Source organism: Camelus ferus, chromosome 13 (genome assembly GCF_009834535.1).
Source record: "Camelus ferus isolate YT-003-E chromosome 13, BCGSAC_Cfer_1.0, whole genome shotgun sequence".
Classification (NCBI taxonomy): domain Eukaryota; kingdom Metazoa; phylum Chordata; class Mammalia; order Artiodactyla; family Camelidae; genus Camelus; species Camelus ferus.
The window spans coordinates 36,391,799-36,411,136 of NC_045708.1; the positions used below are offsets into that span (position 1 = coordinate 36,391,799).

At 33.6% G+C, this 19,338-nt stretch overlaps 1 protein-coding gene across 2 annotated transcripts in view; it reads right to left on the reverse strand.

The window, feature by feature from the left end:
* FAF1 (Fas associated factor 1) overlaps nt 1-19,338 on the reverse strand; it is a 378,757-nt gene that overhangs the window by 161,633 nt on the left and 197,786 nt on the right. For both annotated transcript variants that reach the window (XM_032494244.1, XM_006180232.2), the window contains exon 8: nt 18,975-19,061. In XM_032494244.1, coding sequence (XP_032350135.1) covers nt 18,975-19,061 — 87 coding nt within the window. The remainder of the gene's footprint in view (nt 1-18,974; nt 19,062-19,338) is intronic.

Consider the following 19,338-nt stretch of genomic DNA (forward strand, 5'->3'; position numbering starts at 1 on the left):
GGAGAGATTTGAAGTAAAGGAGTAATATGATGCAAATGCATTTAATAAAGACAACTAGTCTGAAGATAGACTAAGGGAAGCAGGAAAGGAAGATGTGAAACAGGGAAACCAGGAGAAAATGATGAGAGTCTCACCTATGGCAGGAATGGTGGGACAACAGGGGAGTCAGATCAACAAGCTAAAAGAATGAGAACTGAAACCACAATTTTTGCCACTTGTTTGCACAATCCCAGTATCACAGTAACATCTAATAATTTTAATCTTCAGTAGCAAGAATCTGCTTGGGTATAATAATACCAGTTTCTTACATTTCTTTAGTGTGCTATATTTTAAGGTGTATTTCCAAATATAGTACCTTATCTGAATTTTACAACAATATTGAATAGCTGTATGAGTTGGAAACAGGCTCAGAAAGGTTTATTCATTCAACCAATATTTACTGAGCATTTTCAGAAGGCATTAGATATGCAATGGTGAACAAAAATAGACATCTGCTCTTATGGAACTTACAGTTTAAGGGGCAAATAATCACTTAAATAAAAGATCACAACTGTGGTAAATGCAACCAAAAATGGTTTCCATGAAGAAGTGGTTGAGTTGAAAGACAGAGTAAGAAATATACAGGAGAGACTGTGGGGAAGATGACTGTTCCAGTAGAAAGAACAGCATCTGCAAAGGCCCAGTGATGGTACTTAGAAGAACTGACATAAGACTAGTGTAGCTAGATAATAAGAGGCAATATAATATAAAACAATACTGAGGAAGTAAGGAGGAATCAGACTATACAGTGCCTGGTGGGTTATATTAATGATCTTGATCTTTATGTGGGAAGATCTGAACTGGGACATTACTTAAGTGAATTTATATCTGTATTTAAAAAAGCTTATCCTGAGGTAGTATGCAGAATGGATTGAAGGGAAGCGAAAGTGGATATGTGAGCTCAGTTAGGAGACATTTACAATAGACCAGATTTAAAAAGTTGGTAGCTTATATAAGGGTGGAGGCAGTGGAAATGCATAGAAATGAATGAAGGAGAGATATATAGGAGCTGAAATTGATAGGAACTGATGATTTGGATAAGGTCAGCAAGGGAGAGAGAGGTACAAAAGTAACTCCTATCTGGCTTGTGGAACTGGATGGGTGGTGTTGCCATTCATGGAATTAGGGAACTTTCAAAGGAACTATGTATGGCCAGGGAAGAACGTGAATTCAATTTTAGATATGTTGAATTTAAGGTCCTTTGGGACCTCTAAGTGGAGAAGATAAAGGAGCTAATATGGGATGATTGGGCTAGAAATATAAATTTGTTAATTACTATTACATGGGTGATAATGTAAACTATAGGTGTGATGAGAATGCCTGTGGAGAACATACAAGGTAAGACAAAATGAGTATGTGGGGCTGAGCCCTAAGGAACTCCAATATTTTAATGATTGAGAAGGATGAGCTTCAAACAGACAGAAAAGGGACGAGCACCACAAGGGAAGGAGAAAAACCAGGATAGAGCATGATATCCTGGGATCCAAGTGAAGAGCATTTCAGAAGGAGTTTTCAACAGGGTAAAATGCTGCTAAAAAGTATTTAAAATAGCTCAGTAGTAGCAACTACACAAATGCGTGCCCGAACAACAGGAGGATAGGTGAATAATGGAATATCCACATAATGGAATATTATAAAGCAATGAGAATCACTGAACTATTAATACATATAAGAATATGGATGACTCTCATAAAATAAGGTTGGAAAAAAAGGAAGGAAGAAAGATGGAAGTAGCCAGACAAAGAGTACATACTAATGGTTCCATTTATGTATGTTTAAAACAAGGCAAAGCTAATCTGTGGTCTTAACTTCTGGATAAAGGAGACATGAGGAGGTTTTGGATGCTGGACGTGTTCTCTTTCTTAATCTAGATGCTAGTTACATAAGGATATTTACTTCATAAGAATTCATCAAGCTGAACATTTGTGATTTGTGCACTTTTGAATAGATATATTCCAATAAAAAAGTTTTTAAAATGCTGTCAAGAAGCTAAGTACAATGAGGTTTAGCAGTCATTGGTACCTGAAGAAAAGCTATTCTGATGGAGAAATGGGTTGAAGGCCAGAGTGATGTGAGTTGAGGAATTAGTGGAAGGAAAAAAATGCAGATGGAAACTACTGATAACTCATTTTGAATTTTGTCTGAAAGAGGAAGAGAGAAAGAAAGTAGCAGCTAAAGTTAAGAGAGGATTTTTGTCTTTGTTCTTATTGCATGTATATGTGTGTTTCTTCTAAGATAAGAGGCTTTTCATGTTTAAATGTGGATAAAATATCTAGTACTTTGAGAATAGTAAAAGTACTAAAGATGAGATTATTGATAATGTATAGTTCCAAGAATACAGAAGGCAATGGGGCACAGAGCATAGGTAAAGGGATAATCTTACTCAACTTGGACTAGAAACAAGGTTTTCTGACCCCCAAATCCAGTGCTCTTTTTCTACACAGAGTTATCTCATTTGAAAGTATGGGTCTGGGCTAGTGGTAATATTCTAATGTTCAGTGTAAAGGAGTTTCCAAGTTTTACTCCTGTCTCTGTGGCCTTGAACAAGTTTTAAAATAACTAGCTATAGTAGCCTCCATGTTTAAAATGAGGATATTTAATATCACTTCTGAAGTTTTAAGAGCAATTAGTAAACCCTTGGCTAATACTGTTTAGAGATGAAAAAGACCAGAATGATGATATCTTCTTCCTCTTGGATGTTAAAAGCTTATGAGTAATTAAGCAACTGTCGCTAGACCAATGAAACTAAAAGAAAAATAAAGAGAATTGGCAGGCATAGTGAACGCTGTGGTTATGCTTCACAGTAAACTGTAGAAAGATCCAGTTTCTATTTCTGTTTCCAACTCCATGAAAGGAATTACAGCCATGATGAATGTGTTATCCATATGTCTGTTCATTTAGTATGGTTCACCAGCAATTTCGAAATCAGGGAACACATCCTTGAGTTGCTCCTCAGTGAACATTACAGCATGGTGAAGAAGCAAAGATCATGGATAGGCCTTCACAGATGTCCTGTCATTGATGTTCCTCTGTTATTATGAGAGGCATATGGTAAGGCCATGAACTCTATTCTACTTGAGTTCAAACACTGTCACTGATTATGAAGCCATATGAATATGCTTTAGTTTGCTCATGTGTAAAATGGGGCAAACAATAACCTTTACCTCATGGGGCTGTTAGGAAGATTAAGTGAGTTATATTATTAAATGTATATTGATAAGACTAGCGCCTTGTATATAGTGTTTTTTAAGTTCTATCTAATGTTATCACTATTCCCAGAGAGAACAGGTCTAAGATTAGCTTAAGGCAAAGGGCACCAATCTTACGGGCATTAAAACAGATTAAGGAAAATATCTGAATGTTTGTAACAGGTAAAATTGGGGAACAATGCTAGGGAAGGAAAAATTAGAACTTAGGATTTAAGGTCCCTAAGGAAATCCTTACAGTATAGTGCAAAGAGGTAGCCTTTAGAGTCAAACCTGGGACAGGATCCCCTTCCCACCACTTCTTATCTGTGTGTTGTTGGACAAGTCACTAAACCACTCTAAGTCTGAGTTCCTTCCTGTGTAAATATGGGGATAATGGCATTTACCTTTCAGGACTGATTAATGGGAAGATTAGAGATAAAACATATAAAGGCCCAGCAAAGCACCCAGAAGAAAGTAGGATAAATGGATAATTTATTAATTATTAATTAAGTATTAATTTATTAATAATTAGAGGTCAAGAGTAATGCTTAAATTTCATCTAGATTTTTTTTTACTTCATACTTCAACACAAAAGTATTTCATATTTAGATGTAACATTCTGTGTTAAAATAACTAAACTTCAATTTTTGACAGTTATTGTAAAACTTGTGGTGTCACACTACATAAAGCTAGTTTTCATTAAATTATTTTTGACTTTATAATCAACTGAAAATAGATAAACATCAAAGGCAAAATCCATGGCGAAATGCTTGAGTTTCTGAATTCAGGGGATAGGTCGTCATGTTAGTAAAAAGAAACAATTCTATGAATATAATAAGCATTTTTAAACATGGAGTCTCTACATTTTTTTGATAGAATATATGTCCTTTTTCTTTATTCTATAATCTTCATTATTTTGGTTTGTTTCCATGCTTGTTTTGTGTTTTGTTTTAGTAACAATTATAAACTGATATTTATCATTCTACAACATTGTAGGAATGACATGGTCTTAAAGACCTCAGTGGATGACTAAAGTTTGAGAGAGACTCCTAAGTGGATAACCACAGCACAGAAAAATCACATGATATAATAATACAACTCTCTCAAATGTCTCTTCTCTCTTCTTCTTACTTAACATATCAAAGCAAATGATTGATGATAAAGTTGAACTATAAGAAGTAAGGAATGCAGTGAACATCATGGGGTAACACAGTGTTAATAAAGGTCTACTAAATAACATTTGAAAATGTCATATATGTTTGTCACTAGTCTGAAGGTGATCCTTTTTTATCTGAATTACAAATATTTTAATTTTACGAAAGCTGAGTTATTCTCGTTATTTCTTGAAATGCACTGTTTCCCTCACCCCTAACCCACTATGCTCCGCCATCATAGTATTTTCTTCTGAATTTGGAGTACTTTATATAAGTTTCTGTGTATAAAACATTCATTTAGAATTATCCCACAGCTGAGAATACTAAAAAGAAACTATAATAACCCTGACTGAGAACATTCCTAATAAAGTTACCTGTCTCTAAACAACAAAATGTTAAAGCAACAGTTTCAAATGAGAAAATGATATACAGAAATGAAAGATAACTTCTAAACTTTGAGATGGAACAGCTAGCATGGTTCACCAAGCAATTCAGAAGTCAGTGCATTTACTTATTAAGCAAGACCCTAACTATATCATCACTAATAGCTTAAAATGTCAAAATTAACTTGTTACATATGGTTATGAAACATACATTGGTTCTTTAAAGTTTTATGTGTAGTATCAGTCTTGTATTTTCTAACCTGTCATAATTAATTCAGTCCCCTTGCACTCTGAAATCTCCACAATAATAAGAACTTTATCAGGCTGGTGTTGGTATGAAGAGGCACAGCAAACTGAAATCCCACCGGGAGCAGTCCACAGACTTCTCTTCTAAGCAGCAAAAAGCTGTTATCATTTTCTGAATTACAGGAACTATAAAAGGACACTCTACTCAAGCTGCCGCTGAATGTCACCTGAAAAGCAATCACAAAAGGGCTCTGTCTTGGCTTATCTCTGAGCTCTGTCACTACGGCAACCAGCAGGGAATAAGTATCTGTGGGTCTATGAATTTCAGAATCCCATAAAAGCCAGGGCTAAAAAGGCATGTGCAGCCTCTCAGAGATTGACTGCATTAATACATTAGCAAATACTGTGAAACACTGGATAAATGTCAGCAATTATGGAAAACGCGTCTAATAACGATATTCGTTGCCTGTCAAACCCCTGTGAGGTTTGATATGTAACTGCCACTCAAAGCTGTCTGTAATTTTATCTCTTTTATACATCTGAATCCACAGCATTCAAATTTGTACTTTGAAAGTAATAAACTGTAAAGCAGTTCATTCCGTGTTGATCACAACTGTCAACAAACATACAATAAAAGAACAAAAAGAGTTTCTTTGGTTGTGGGAACAATAAGTACCAGCAATCTCTTGTGGATGTTTATCAAAGAAAACCCTTATATATTCTACACGAAGAATATTAAACAATATCATGACGTGGGGGCAGCAACTGATTTGACTATTGATTAAGTCACCTTGAACTCAAAAGGTTACTTAGCATGCATAAATTTTCATTTAAAGCCTTCTCTTTTGGTTAGAAAATTTGTACGAATTTAGCCACTGTTGCAAACAAACATCTCTTGTATTTGCACATCAAAAAATGCCATGGAATCTTTATTAACCAAAACAGGCTATCATGCTACATTTACTACCTTTCGCAAATAGAGAATTATGAGCAATTGATTATATCAAAACTCAAGGGTCTAAAAGCACATCTTAACAAGCTGGGAACACTGCTCTTCAGATTCATACTTCCATTGCTCTAGAAAAAGACTTATTAAGAAATCTTATCACATATGTTACAGCTGTTCAAACGCAATAGACAGCATGTTAACTTGCAAAACACAAATGCCAGAGATTAAGTACTGTGCATATGTATTACAAACAACCTTCCATTTCTCAGTTATAGAATAGGGTCAGGTACAAGGGTTCCGATAAGACTTTTCTCAGTAACAGAGGAAAAGAGCTTGGTTTCATGAAAAAGAGCAAGGGTGCCTCTGAAGAAAGCAATGCTATGTACTGGAGTACTGGGCTAACAGTTCTTTATTACAATTTAGAGCCACTCACTTGACTTTTCAGTGTTACATTTAATATAGATGCAAGAAACATTTACTGAGTGTTTATTTTGTGCCAGGGCTATGTAAGGTACCTGAGTCATGAAAATGAATAAGACATGCTTCCTGCCCTCAACGAGTTCATAGTCTCATAGAGGGGAGCATATGTAAACAAATAAGTTATTACACGTACTCTTTCTAAGAGTTAGCTATTAGAAAAAGGTGGTTTGAAGTAACTCTGAGGAAAATTTACAATAATAGTAATTGTATTCCAATGTATATAATATTTCTATCAAAATTTATTTATTTATAACCTACCTACCACTTGGTTCAAATGAGATCATATATATGAAATAAGCTATGTAGATTACAAATCACTACATAAATATATCTAAATATACTCACCTACCACGTAACTATGGTTACCAAAGTGAGTATTGCTGCTCATTCCCTGACACGTTACTATTCAAGAATACACATATATACAAGCCAAAGTGCTATAATGAAAACTTTAAATTCACTTATATTCAAAGACATCTAAGTGTTAACTTAATAAAAAGAAAACAAAGGCAAAGTTTGTTTCTCTGTTTCTGCCTTTTATTGAATAATTGTAAAGCTTCAAACGAGTATAAGTGCAATTCTGGAAAAAATTAGACTGGATATTTTAAAATTGGAACTATTTTGAGCAACATGAACACATAAAAAAATAGCATGGTATAAGAGAAAGAACATTGGCATCAGGGAGGGGAAGATTTAGAGTTGAATACTGGTTCTGCATTTCACCTGCTCATTTACCAGTTACGGCTTCAGATCAACATATTTATCCTAAACCACTAGTTAAAATTTATTGAAATACAGTTACCTGTAATAAAATGCACCCATGTTAAGTGTACAGTTTAAGTTCTAATGTATATGTACACTCCTGTAACCACCACTACCACAATCAAAATTTCAAAAAGTCCCATCACCTCCCAAAATACTCTTGTGTTATTATTTAGTTATAAGACTTCTTTGTATAACCTGGATAGAGGCCCTTTGCCAAGTATATGTTTTGCAGATATCTTCTAGTCTGTGGCTTGCCCCGTTCTCTCTCCCCTAAATGATGTCTTCTGAAGAGCAAATGTTGCAAATTGTGATGAAGTCCAATTTATCAGTTTTCTTTTCTTTTATGGCAAGGAAGGCTTTTAGTGTCCTCTCTAAGAAATGTTTTCCTGCCCTAAGGTCTTAGAAGATCTTCTGCTGTATTTTATTCTACCAATTTTACAGTTGTAGCTTTTGTATTTAGGTCTAAGATCCAGTTTGAGATAATTTTTGTGTATGGCATAAGGTAAAGGTTGAAGTTGTCCTTATTGATATCTAGTTGATCCACCATTTGTTAAAAAAAAAAAAAAAGACCATTCTTTATCTATTGCATTATTTTGGTATCTTTGCACAAAATCAATTGACAACATATATGTAGATCTACAACTGAATGCTCTATTTTATCCATTGATCTATATGTCTGTCTTTACATAAATACCACATTGTCCTGAGTAGTATACTCTTTTTTGAAATCAGGCAGTGTAAGTCTTTTGACTTTGTTCTTTTTCAAAATTGTTTTGGGAGTTCTAGGACCTTCAGATTCCCATATAAATTTTAGAATAAACTTGCCAATTTCTACACCCCAAAAAGGCTATTGACTTTTTTTACTGGGAGTGCTGTGTGAGAACTATCACCTTAACAACACTGTGTTCCAATTCATGATCAATTTTAAGGACTTTATTTTTTTCATCAATAATCAGTAGTTTTCAGTGTATAGATTTTACACATATTTTGTTAGATTTATCCTTAAACATTGTTTTTGGATGGAATCATGAATGGTACAATTTTTTAAAAATTCCATTTTCAAAATGTTCTTTGGTACTATGTGGTAATCCTCTTTTGTTTTTTTGGTTTTTTGGGGGTAGTGACCTTGGTAATTTCACTTGTCACTTTTAGTAGCTTTTTTGTTGATGATACTGGATATACAAAGAAACAAACTACTAAATATTTTGTATAAGAATAATTTATGTAAATTACAAATTACATAAATTATAAAATATATAATGTAATTTTGTTTTGGTCAGAGATAATATTCCTCTAAAATTTATTGAGACTTTATTTATGATCCAGGCTATGGTCTATCTTGGTAAATGTACCATGTGCACTTGAAAAGAATGTGTATTCTGCTATTGTTGAGTGAAGTGTCTATAAATTTCAATTAGGTTCAAGTTGGTTAAGAGTATTGCTCAAATCTTCTAAATCCTTACCTGTCATTTTCCTGTATTACTGAGAGAGGAATGTGAAATCTCTATAACTGTGGACATAATTATTCTTTTGGTCCTATCAGTTTTTACTTCACGTGTTTTACAACTGTTATTAGGTACATACATATTTTAAACTGTTATTTTTTCTTGATGAGCTGTCTTTTTAATCATTACAAAATGTTTCTCTTTAGTCCTGATAATATTCCTTGTTTTATATTTTGCCTGATGTTTATACAGTTAATATAGCTTTCTTACACTGAATGTTTCCCTGGTAAATTTCTTCCATTCATTAATGTTTAACTTATCATTGTCATTATATTTAAAGTATGTTTCTTAAAGGCAGTATATAGTTCAGTCTTGCTGTTTAAAATTTATTTTGACAATCTCTGTCCTTTAATGTGTAGACCATTTATATTTACTATAATTATCAATACGGTTGAATTTAAACCTGCTATCTTGCTATTTGGTTTGTACATGTTGCATCTTTTCATTGTTCCTTCTTTCCTTTTTCCTTGCTTGAAGTTTGAACATTTTTTCAGTATTCCATTTTATCTTTTAATGACTTACTAGCTATACTTTTTGTGCTTTTTTTTTTTGGTGGTTTCTCTAAAATTTACAATTCGAATTTTAAACATAATAGACTACCTTCAATTGATACATTACTTCGTCTACAGTGTAGGAACCCTACAACAGTGTAATTCCATTCTGTCTTGTGTGCTACTGTTGTCATATATTTTACTTCTATATATGTTCAAAACATTACTTGTTATTTTATCTTTTAATGGTTATCTTTTAAAGAAATTAAAAACATAAGGAAAAATGTCTTTTATAATTAACCACATTTTTACCATTACTAGCACTCTTCAGTCTTCTATACATAGCAAGTTTATTTTGGTATCATTTTCCCATTCCCTACAAGAACTTTAATATTTCCTATAGTACAGGTTTGGTGGCCCCAAATTATCTCAGTTTTTGTTTCTCTGAAAAAGTCTTTATTTTGCCTTCAGTTTTGAAAGATTATATTCACTTGATATAGAATTCTAAGTTTTCATTTTAAAAAACCTTTCAGTAGTTTTAAAATGTCATTCCCCTGTTTTTTTGGCTTGCATTGTTACTGATGAAAAATCTAAAGAGTCTATGTTAGTTCCTTTGTGTAATGTATATTTTTTTTACTCTATCTGCTTTGGAACTTTTCTTTTTATCACTTGTTTTCAGCAATTTGATTAGGATACTCCTTAGTGTAGAATTCTTTGTGTCTTCATAGGGTTCATTGAGATTCTTGGTTCTGTAAGTTTTATAGTTGTTATCAAATATGGACAAATTCAGGAAGTATTTCTTCAATTTTTTGTTTTTGACCTCCTTTCCCCTATCTTTTCTCTCCTTCTGGGACTCTCCAACTACATATATGTTAGAATGCTTGATTCTGTCCCAGATGTCACTGGTATTTTGTTAATTTATTCTTTCCTCTTTTTTTCTCTCTGTGCTTCAGTTTAGATAGTTTCTATTGCTGTACCTTTAAGTTCACTGATCTTTTTTAGAGGGGTGGGGAAGGGGGTAATTTCTAATCTGCTTTTCTTTCTATCTACCTATCTATCTATCTATCTATCTTTTACATATTCTATTCTTTCCTCATTAAGTTCATGTTTTCCTTTAAATCCTTGAGCATATTCATAATATTTATAATAGTTAAAATCCCTAACTTAATTTCATGATCTAAGTCACTTCTATGTCTGTTTCTTTGGACTGATTTCTCTCCCAGTTACAGGTTGGTTGTATGCAGAGTAACTTTTAGTTGGACACTGGACTCTGTTCTTAGAGGTAATTATTCATTAATCAGCTTGTTCCTTTTGAAAGTAGTTTTAAAATTTGCCAAAGTGCAATCCTAGAGTAGCCTTCACTCTAGGGCTTGTTTGTCCAACCCACAAAGGTGTGACTCTTCTGGTTATCTCCTGAATGCTCCGTGTATTTACTGAGATTTCTCTACTATGGCTGGTAGGAACTCAAACTATTCCCAGTTCTGTGTGAGCTACAAAAATTGTTTGCCTTATAGCTCCCAGTTAGTTGTTCTTTTTCCTGGCAGTAGTTCTTTGCTCAGTCTCCTGGAATGTCACTCTACGAATGCACAGACTGGTGCTCAGCTAAAAATCAGGAGAACCCACGTAGATTTCTGGAGTTTTTTCTCTGCTAATACTCTGCCTTTCAAAGTCTAGCTGCCTTGACCTCCTTAAACTCTATTCTATGTCTCTTCAAATGCAATTAAATTGCCAGGTTCTGTTTTGGTTTCCTCCCCCTGCTCTGGGATCCAGAAACTGCCTCCAGGCAAGGCTCATTTGTCTCCTTCTTCAGAGTCCTGTACTACCTGTTGTCTAATATCTTATAATAGTTATTTCACATATTTTATCTAGTCTTCTGGTTGTTTATAGAGGGAAGAAAATTCCCACAGTAGCATGGGCAGAAATAGCAGTCTACAGGTTTGGGATTTTAATACACTGAAATCAAGATTCACATCAGATCTTAGCACTTGTAACTTTCCGGTTGGAGGCTGTCTCCCTTCCATGTGTTCTCCCTCATATTTACCAAGTAAATACGTCCCCTGAGTGCTTTATCCACCCTCCCATACTTCTCACTTTCTCTGTTCAGGCTATAGCTTTTTCCACAACTTTTCATTCCTTTTAAACTCAAACTTTCTTCTGCTTCTTTCAAAGCTGTTCTTTCTGTCTGTTTAGTCTTCGCCTGTGTTATTTATAAAAGACTCTGTATGTTGACAAGGGCAATGAACCCTCTGAAGCTACTGAGTCTCACCGCCATCAGAAGCAACATTATCCATGACCTTGCCAAATAAAGAAAAAGTCAGTGAAAATGTCCAAAGACTGTCTGAATCTGTCTGGCTTAGGACAGACTAACAGAGCAGTTTAAATAGCATAAGGTGACACCAAAGCTACTCAAAGAATGCTTCCAATTCTGCATGTGTATGTGGTACAAAGAATGTGCTTACCCCGGGGAAAAGGAGATAATGTTTGTTGAATGCCTACTAAATGCCAGAACTTACACCAGGGGTTGGCAAACTTTTTCTGTAAAGGGCCAAATAGTAGATATTTTAGGCTTTGTGGGCCATGTGGCTTTGTTGCAACTACTCATCCCTTCCACTAGTTATAGTGCAAAAGCAGCTGTATATAATACATATGCAAACTATGCCAATAAAACATTATTTACATTGTCTTGGTGTTGAATTTTTCGATATAACTGCAAAAGCAAAAATAAGCTACATCAAACTAAAAAACTTCTGCACAACAAAGAAAGCTATCAACAAAATGGAAAGGCAGCCAGCTGAATGGGAGGAAATATCTGCAAGCCATATAGCTGATAAGGAGTTAATATCAAAAATATAATAGGAACTCAACTCAACAGCAAAACAAAACAATCTGACTAAAAAATGGGCAGAGGATCCAAACACACTTTTTCCCAAAGAAGACATACAGATGGCCAACAGGCACATGAAAAGCTGTTCAACATCACTAATCATGAGAGAGATACAAATCAAAACCACAATGAAATATCACCTAACATCCTGTTAGAATGGTGATTATCAAAAAGACAAGAAATAACAAGTGTCGGTGAGGAGATACAGAAAAGGGAATCCTCGTGCACTGTTGGTGGGAATGTAAACTGGTACAGCCACTGTGGAAAACAGTATGAAGGGTCCTCAAAAAATTAAAAGTAGAACTATCATACAATCCAGCTATTCCACTTCTGGGCATTTATCCAAAGAAAACAAAAGCACTATTAAAAAAAGACATATGCAGCCCTATGTTCACTGCAGCATTATTTACAACAGCCAAAATACGGAAACAACCTAAGTATCCATCAATGGATGAATGGATAAAGAAGATGTGAGGGGTGTGTCTGTGTCAGTTTGTGTGTGTGTGTGTGTGTATGTGGATGTGTAATACTACTCAGTCACAAAAAAGAAGGAAATCTTGCCATTTGCGACAACATGAATGGCCCTTGAGGGTATTATGCTAAGTGAAATAAATCAGATAAAGAAAGACAAACACTGTATGATTTCAGTTACATGTGGAATCTAAAAAAACAAAAGAAATGAACACACAAAAGAAAAGAAAACAAAACTCACAGATACAGAGAACAGACTGGTAGGTAACTGAGGGAAAGCAGTTTTTTTTGGGGGGTGTAGAAGAAATGGGTGGAGGAGGTCTAATGTATGAAAATGGATAGTAACTAGACTCATTGTGGTGATCACTTGGTAGTGTATACAAATATCGAGTCTTGAAACTAATGTAATGCTATATGCCAATTTACCTTTATTAAAAAAATATTTACAAAAAACAGATAAAGAGTGGGATTTGGGTGAATTGCCAGACCCTGCATTACACTATGTGATTTACATATTAGGTAAAACTGTACGAACTTGCTAATATTCAACCATTTAGTCCTTTAAAAATGTCAATTTCATATGGTTCAAACTATTATGTTAACCTATGTAATCTTCACAAAAGACTTTCAAGGGTGTTAACATCAACCTAATTTTGCAGATGAGGAAACTGAAATTCACAGATAAGCAACTTATCTAAATGACAGCAATACTGGAATTTGATGAACTTGGATTGATCTGTTGGTTGCTTCTCTCTCTCTCTCTCTCTCTCTCACATACACACATACAGAAATAAATACATACTGGTACAAATCTGCTCAGTGTAGCATCCCCCTCCCAAATCTGTTATTTTACTTGCCACTAAAGAAATACTGAGTTTTGGTAATTTTTATTATAAATAAAATAAACCCAATTCTCAGTTTATCTGCTATAATCATACAAATTCATCATTTAGTTGTTTATTGTCATACATGTCAACTTAGTGGTGGTCTGAACAATTCAAATGAATGAATGTACAAAACATATTGTTTAAAAAAAACACATGGTATGTTTGTTCCTGCAGAGCATACAAAAATGAGGAAGACAGTTCTTACTCCTGATTTTTAGAATTTACAAAAGGGAGGAACACAAGTATACAAATTAAAATATAATTTAAAATTTGTTTAATTTGTTTAACTTAAGGGATATTTGGTCCCCTTCTCTGGGAAGCCATTTTTTTCACCACCCCTATCTGTTAGCGATACTACCTGTTCCCTCCTCTATGATCCCATTGCATTTACATAAACTTCAACTGTCACTGTTCATATATCTGTCTCATACTATATGCTGCAATCCCTGAGGAACAGGACCTGAACCTTGCATCGTTAAGGGCCAGCATGATTCTGGTCTATAAGAGTTGTTCCACAAATACCAAGTAAATGAAAGATAGCTGATGAAAAAAAAGTAAGAGCCAAAGGTCAACCATATGTTAGACATTATCTAGTACTGACTACTTCAATCTTAGAAATAAATGTAAGAGTAAATATATTTCTAACTACTGACTCTTAGTTTTTTCTAGGAGTATTATCTGTGTTCTACAGTTATAGAGACTGAGTTTCAGATAGGTTAATCATGTTATTTGTGGTTACTCAGATAGGTGATGGAGCCAGGTGGGAGGAATGAAAGAAGAACAAAATAAAGAAAAATGAAAATAATTTAAATAGAAAAACAAATATAAACTAACTTCTAAGATGGTTGGAGAAGTTGGCATGGAAAGAGGCAAATTTTCTTAAGGCAAGGTCTTGAAGAAAGGAGATAATTGCTGTAGGTATTCTAGGTAGAAGGAACAGTATGATTAAATGACAGAGTGGAGCACCAAGTATGTCTGAGGAACAGCAAAATGAATATTTAACTAAAACTAAGCTATATATGGCATAATATTCAATCATTTATTCAAGAAATATTTATTGAGCATTTATTCTGGGCCTGTAAAGGAAAATAAAGCCAGAAGGGAAGTTTCAGACTAAAGAGTGAAGGGGTTTTGAATGCCAGCATAAAAATCTGTAAATAAATCAGCATGTAATAGGTTGCCATTGAAGATATATAAGCAAGGCTGAATGTGATTCATTCTGCACTTTAGACATTAACCTTGCAGCAATGGATGGAATGACTATAGTGGAGGTTATGAGTTTACTTAGTAGGTAGGCAACTATAGTATGGTAAAGGATCTGGTAACAGTGAGAGTCTCTGTATTGGGATGGCAGCTCCTGTAAAGTAGAGGGTGGTGATCCAGTATTAAGGGAATATTTATAATTTGACACCTGCTAAACACAAATCATCAGGGAGAAGTTACAAAAGAAAATGGCCCCCATCAGAATGATCAAAATAGATGACATTCCCTCATTCACAAAATCTATTTTATTAAAAAAAAGAAATAAGGTGTGTGTGTGATTTTTGTTTTATTTCATAGAAAAGCTACTGTGTAATAATTCTGTTAATAAATCATCTCATTTTCAATGTGAATATATTTAATATTTAATATTTTAAAGTAGCTTTCTGACTCCTACCACATGCCTAAAAACCTCTGGTCCTAAAATTCCAAATTTTTCAAATTCTGAGTTAACATTCCTTAGCCAATGATGGAACCACAGAAGACCATTAGTAATCTCAAAAGAAAAAAGTGTGTGTGTGTGGGGGAACACGACAAAAAAGTATTAAAAACCGAAGGATTCTTCTTCCTTTTTATAAGCATTATTAAGACCTGGAGTTTTAAAAACGACATATATTAAAATTATCTGCATTATAAAAAAGTGCCTCTACAGAATTTACAACGTTAAAACTATTTCTACTCTCTAGAAACCAAGAGTGTCCTTGTTAAAGTGTAAAATGAAATTTTGTCTACTGGCAACTCCTTGTTCTCACAGCTGAACTGTCACAGCATGAAAACATTCCCCTACTGTTGAAGCTTTAGATATCTATTTCCCTGGTGAAAAAGTACAAAAGGAACAGAAAGAGTTATAAGACAATTCATAGTGTATCCCATACTCCATTAGAGTACAACTACAAGAAAAGAAAATATTTTAACTCCGAAGAGAGATGGGGCAACAATGTTTTAAATGATTGCTGACTTCACTGAACAGCCTTGAAAATGTCAAAAGACTGTAGTCTATCAGGTTTGTAAGAGACTCAAGATTATACAAGAATCTAATTATAAGAAGTCTATTTCTTTGTCCTGTTCGCTAAGTCAGAGGTTAATGAGAAGTACGCTAAAGAAAACATCTGTATTATTGCAAAAGTATTTCACATGCAACATAAAAACATTAATGAAAAAGTATTTTAATCTAGCTCTTCACTAACTTCCTTTTAAAAAATAGCTTTATTGAAGTATAATTTACGTGCCATAAAATTTACTTAGTGTTTAATTCAATGATTTTTTTAGTAAATGTACAGTTATGCAACCATCACCACAATCTGATTTTAGAACATTTCCATCATCCCAAGTCTATTAACTTCTTGATCTAAGATATTTCTATAAATTCATGGAAGCCACTGGTATCTAAAGCTACTACATATTCACTGCCACACAAATTTCTGGAACTGAGCAGGAAAAGTGCAAGCCAACATCACTTTTATTGACCTTTATAACCAATTGTCTACTCTGGCACTGGGAAGAAAATGTTCAGGTGCTTTCTCTGAAAGTTAAACCATTCTAAGTATTAAGTTATGGCACACTGTCTTGGAAAGAAATTAATTATATTTTTGTTGGTAACACGTTTCAGGCTGTTTACACAGCTGACATTTCTCAGCTGTACCTAATTCATGCCCTAAGCTGTGAGGACGATCTTGTTTTGTAGCAGATGCCTCCACTTTAGTGATTTAAATAAGTATAAAAACACCTCCATCTGCAACAATATAGATTACAAGCACTAGCTTTATAAGCTTTTACGGTCCTAATGAAAGAAAGGTTTCGTGACATTTCTTTGGCTCAGATCTCCTTAAAAGACTACAGTTATAAGCAATTTTTGCCAAAACTGAAACACTGGAGATAGTGGATCTGCTATGGTGCTGGTTAAAAGCAGTCTGACTCTAACCATCTTCGTTGTATCAAATCATGCAGTTCAAGGCAACATCCTGCCAATACGACAACATTTGCTCTGGAGATGTGTGGGCAGGCAACACTTCACAGGTTCTGGGACAAGGTGCAAATATGAATAACGAGGCAAAAAGAATCAAGCTTCTTAACGGAGATGGCCTCTTGTGTTTGCTGTCACTTGGGTATAGTACCAGATAGCATCACAGTCTTTGATAAGGTGAATTTTAGTTGCTTTCCATATTTTCCTATTGTATGAAACTACGTTAGAACTCTTTGGTAAAAAATTAAATAACAATCATTAAAATGTGAGCCTCTAAAATTCAGTGTCAAGTCAAAGATTTAACACCTAAAAATGTGTAAGGCACTATGTTACAGAAGAATTAGTCATATTTCACTGATTTTGCCTATCATCCTTGGAACTTGCCTCTGATAAGTCTATTTCAGTCTGGTTTCTACAAGTCTGGGGCTCAAGAGCAGTTGGCTTTTCTAACCCCATGAAGTCTCCACATTTCTGGACTTTATTACCTTATGTTCTTGCTCTTAAACCAGAATTTTTGCTTTAAACTTTTTATTATAGATATTTTCAAATATACACAAAACTTGGGAGAATAGTATAAAAGGAAATATACACATCACCCAACTTCAACAATGATCAACAGACAGCTACCTTGGCTTTATTTATATCCCTACTCACTCCCCCAGAAGTTATTCTGAAGCAAATCTCAGGTATCATTTCATTTACTTAAACCAGCTAATCCTTGCCTGTGATCCCTTTCTGAGTGATGTTAATATTAATTAATTATAATATTGACTCTCATTTATTGAGTGTCTACTATGAGCCAGGTGCTATATATATATAATCACTAATCCTTATTATAGTGTTTCAAATTAGTGAGGTAATGAAGCTCAGAGAATTTAAGTGACATGCTTGATCTTATTTTCTTCTACTAATGTTATTATTTCTTGTAACAGGTTATTAGACTATGCTAAGAACATTTCTTATTTCTTCATGTCTTCTCAGGTAAACAGAAGGTTATCATTTATGAATATTATGTTCTTTGTTTTATAAAAATAAATGTAGCACATTTTCTATCAAATTTCTCAGTCTAATGGGGTAAAATACAAACTAAAAATAACCACTACATCCTTACCCTTTAGCCATTGACAAACCACCAATCATTCTAATGATATATGATACTGACTATAATGTCAATGTTAAAATCAGTGTTAAAACAAATGTGCCTAACATAAATTTTTTCTGAAGAGTTCACTTAGAAAACTTTTGCTATTTTGTGATTATTTTTAAAGTTTCATAAGCCACAAAGCATTTTCCAAAGGCACAATATTTAGACCGTGTAACAGTTAGACTCAAGTAGCCTCTACATAAACAATTTGTTTAAAAATGTTTCTATCTTCCACAAAGAATTCCTTTATATTAAAATATATGACAGTGGTGCTGAGAAAATAGGAGTAATTATTATCCAGATAGAAAAATAGTATTTACTAGAAAATATGAAAAGGTAATTAAACTCTTAACCATAATCATTATTTGGGTATTTAACACTACAAGATGTTTACAAAGTCTCAATATCTTTTTTCCCTATTTATTTTAAAAACTTCAAAATTCTTGAAATGTTCTAATTCTTTTTTTTTTTTAATGGGTATCTGGTTTGAACAATGAAGATTATGAATAAAAGTAGCCAAAATTAATTTTAGTTGAATTCCTTAGATGATAAAATTTACTCTCTTGGAAAAGAATAACCACTGGAAATAAGGCAGAGATAGGAAAGGTTTAAAATTTATAATAAAATTATTATAAGTAGATGTAATAATAGGTAAAAATTACAGACTAAACTTTTTCTTCCAGTTTTTTTTAATGGGAGTGAGAATTATGGATGTGTTTAAGAATAGAGTACTATTAACTATAAAAATTAACTTTTTAAAGTACTGATCTCCTATGGGAAATGCAGTTTTAAAATTAAATAAGATGGTTAGGTCAATTTCAAAGTATCTGTAATTTAGGAAAAAAAATTTATGTTTGGGATATTTCATTAGTAATATCTGAAATTTACATTTTCCTAATAAAGGAAAATTTAAGTCAAATCAAGCAGCATCAAGTTCCTGATATTGATACTGTAACATTATCAAGAGAATGCTGATATGCTTGGCTTATGACATCTATTCTGCAAGTAAACTCAATTATTACAACTCTTCTTATTTTCACATTATTTGATTTATAAAATTCATTCAATAGATTTAAAGCATTTGATTCTGTGTAGTATCACTGCCAAGTAGACTAAAAGTGGCAAAAGAGAAGGATATAAAAGTGATAAGTCAATTGTCACTTACTGAGTCATCTGTAGCAGAAGCTGGCCAGCCCTCCCATAACTGATGGCGAACGGGGATACTCGTAAGGTCATACACATTTCTCTTTACCTATAAAAAGAGAACAATTAAAATAGGGTTTCCACATGACTTAGGATAGTTACCAGTCAATTTATGTGATATCCTCTGTTTTCTTCTAAATTCAAACAAAAATTTGAACCTAGGAAAACACCAATCATAAAAATTTTATTTAAAAAAATCTGTATCAAATTTAAAAGAGATTCTCAATGAAGGCTACATGAAATAATAGTCCAAGCAACAACCCCACCAATTATTTTTATATTTATGGATGGCCTCAAGTTTCTTTTCAGTCAAGAAACTTCAGGTC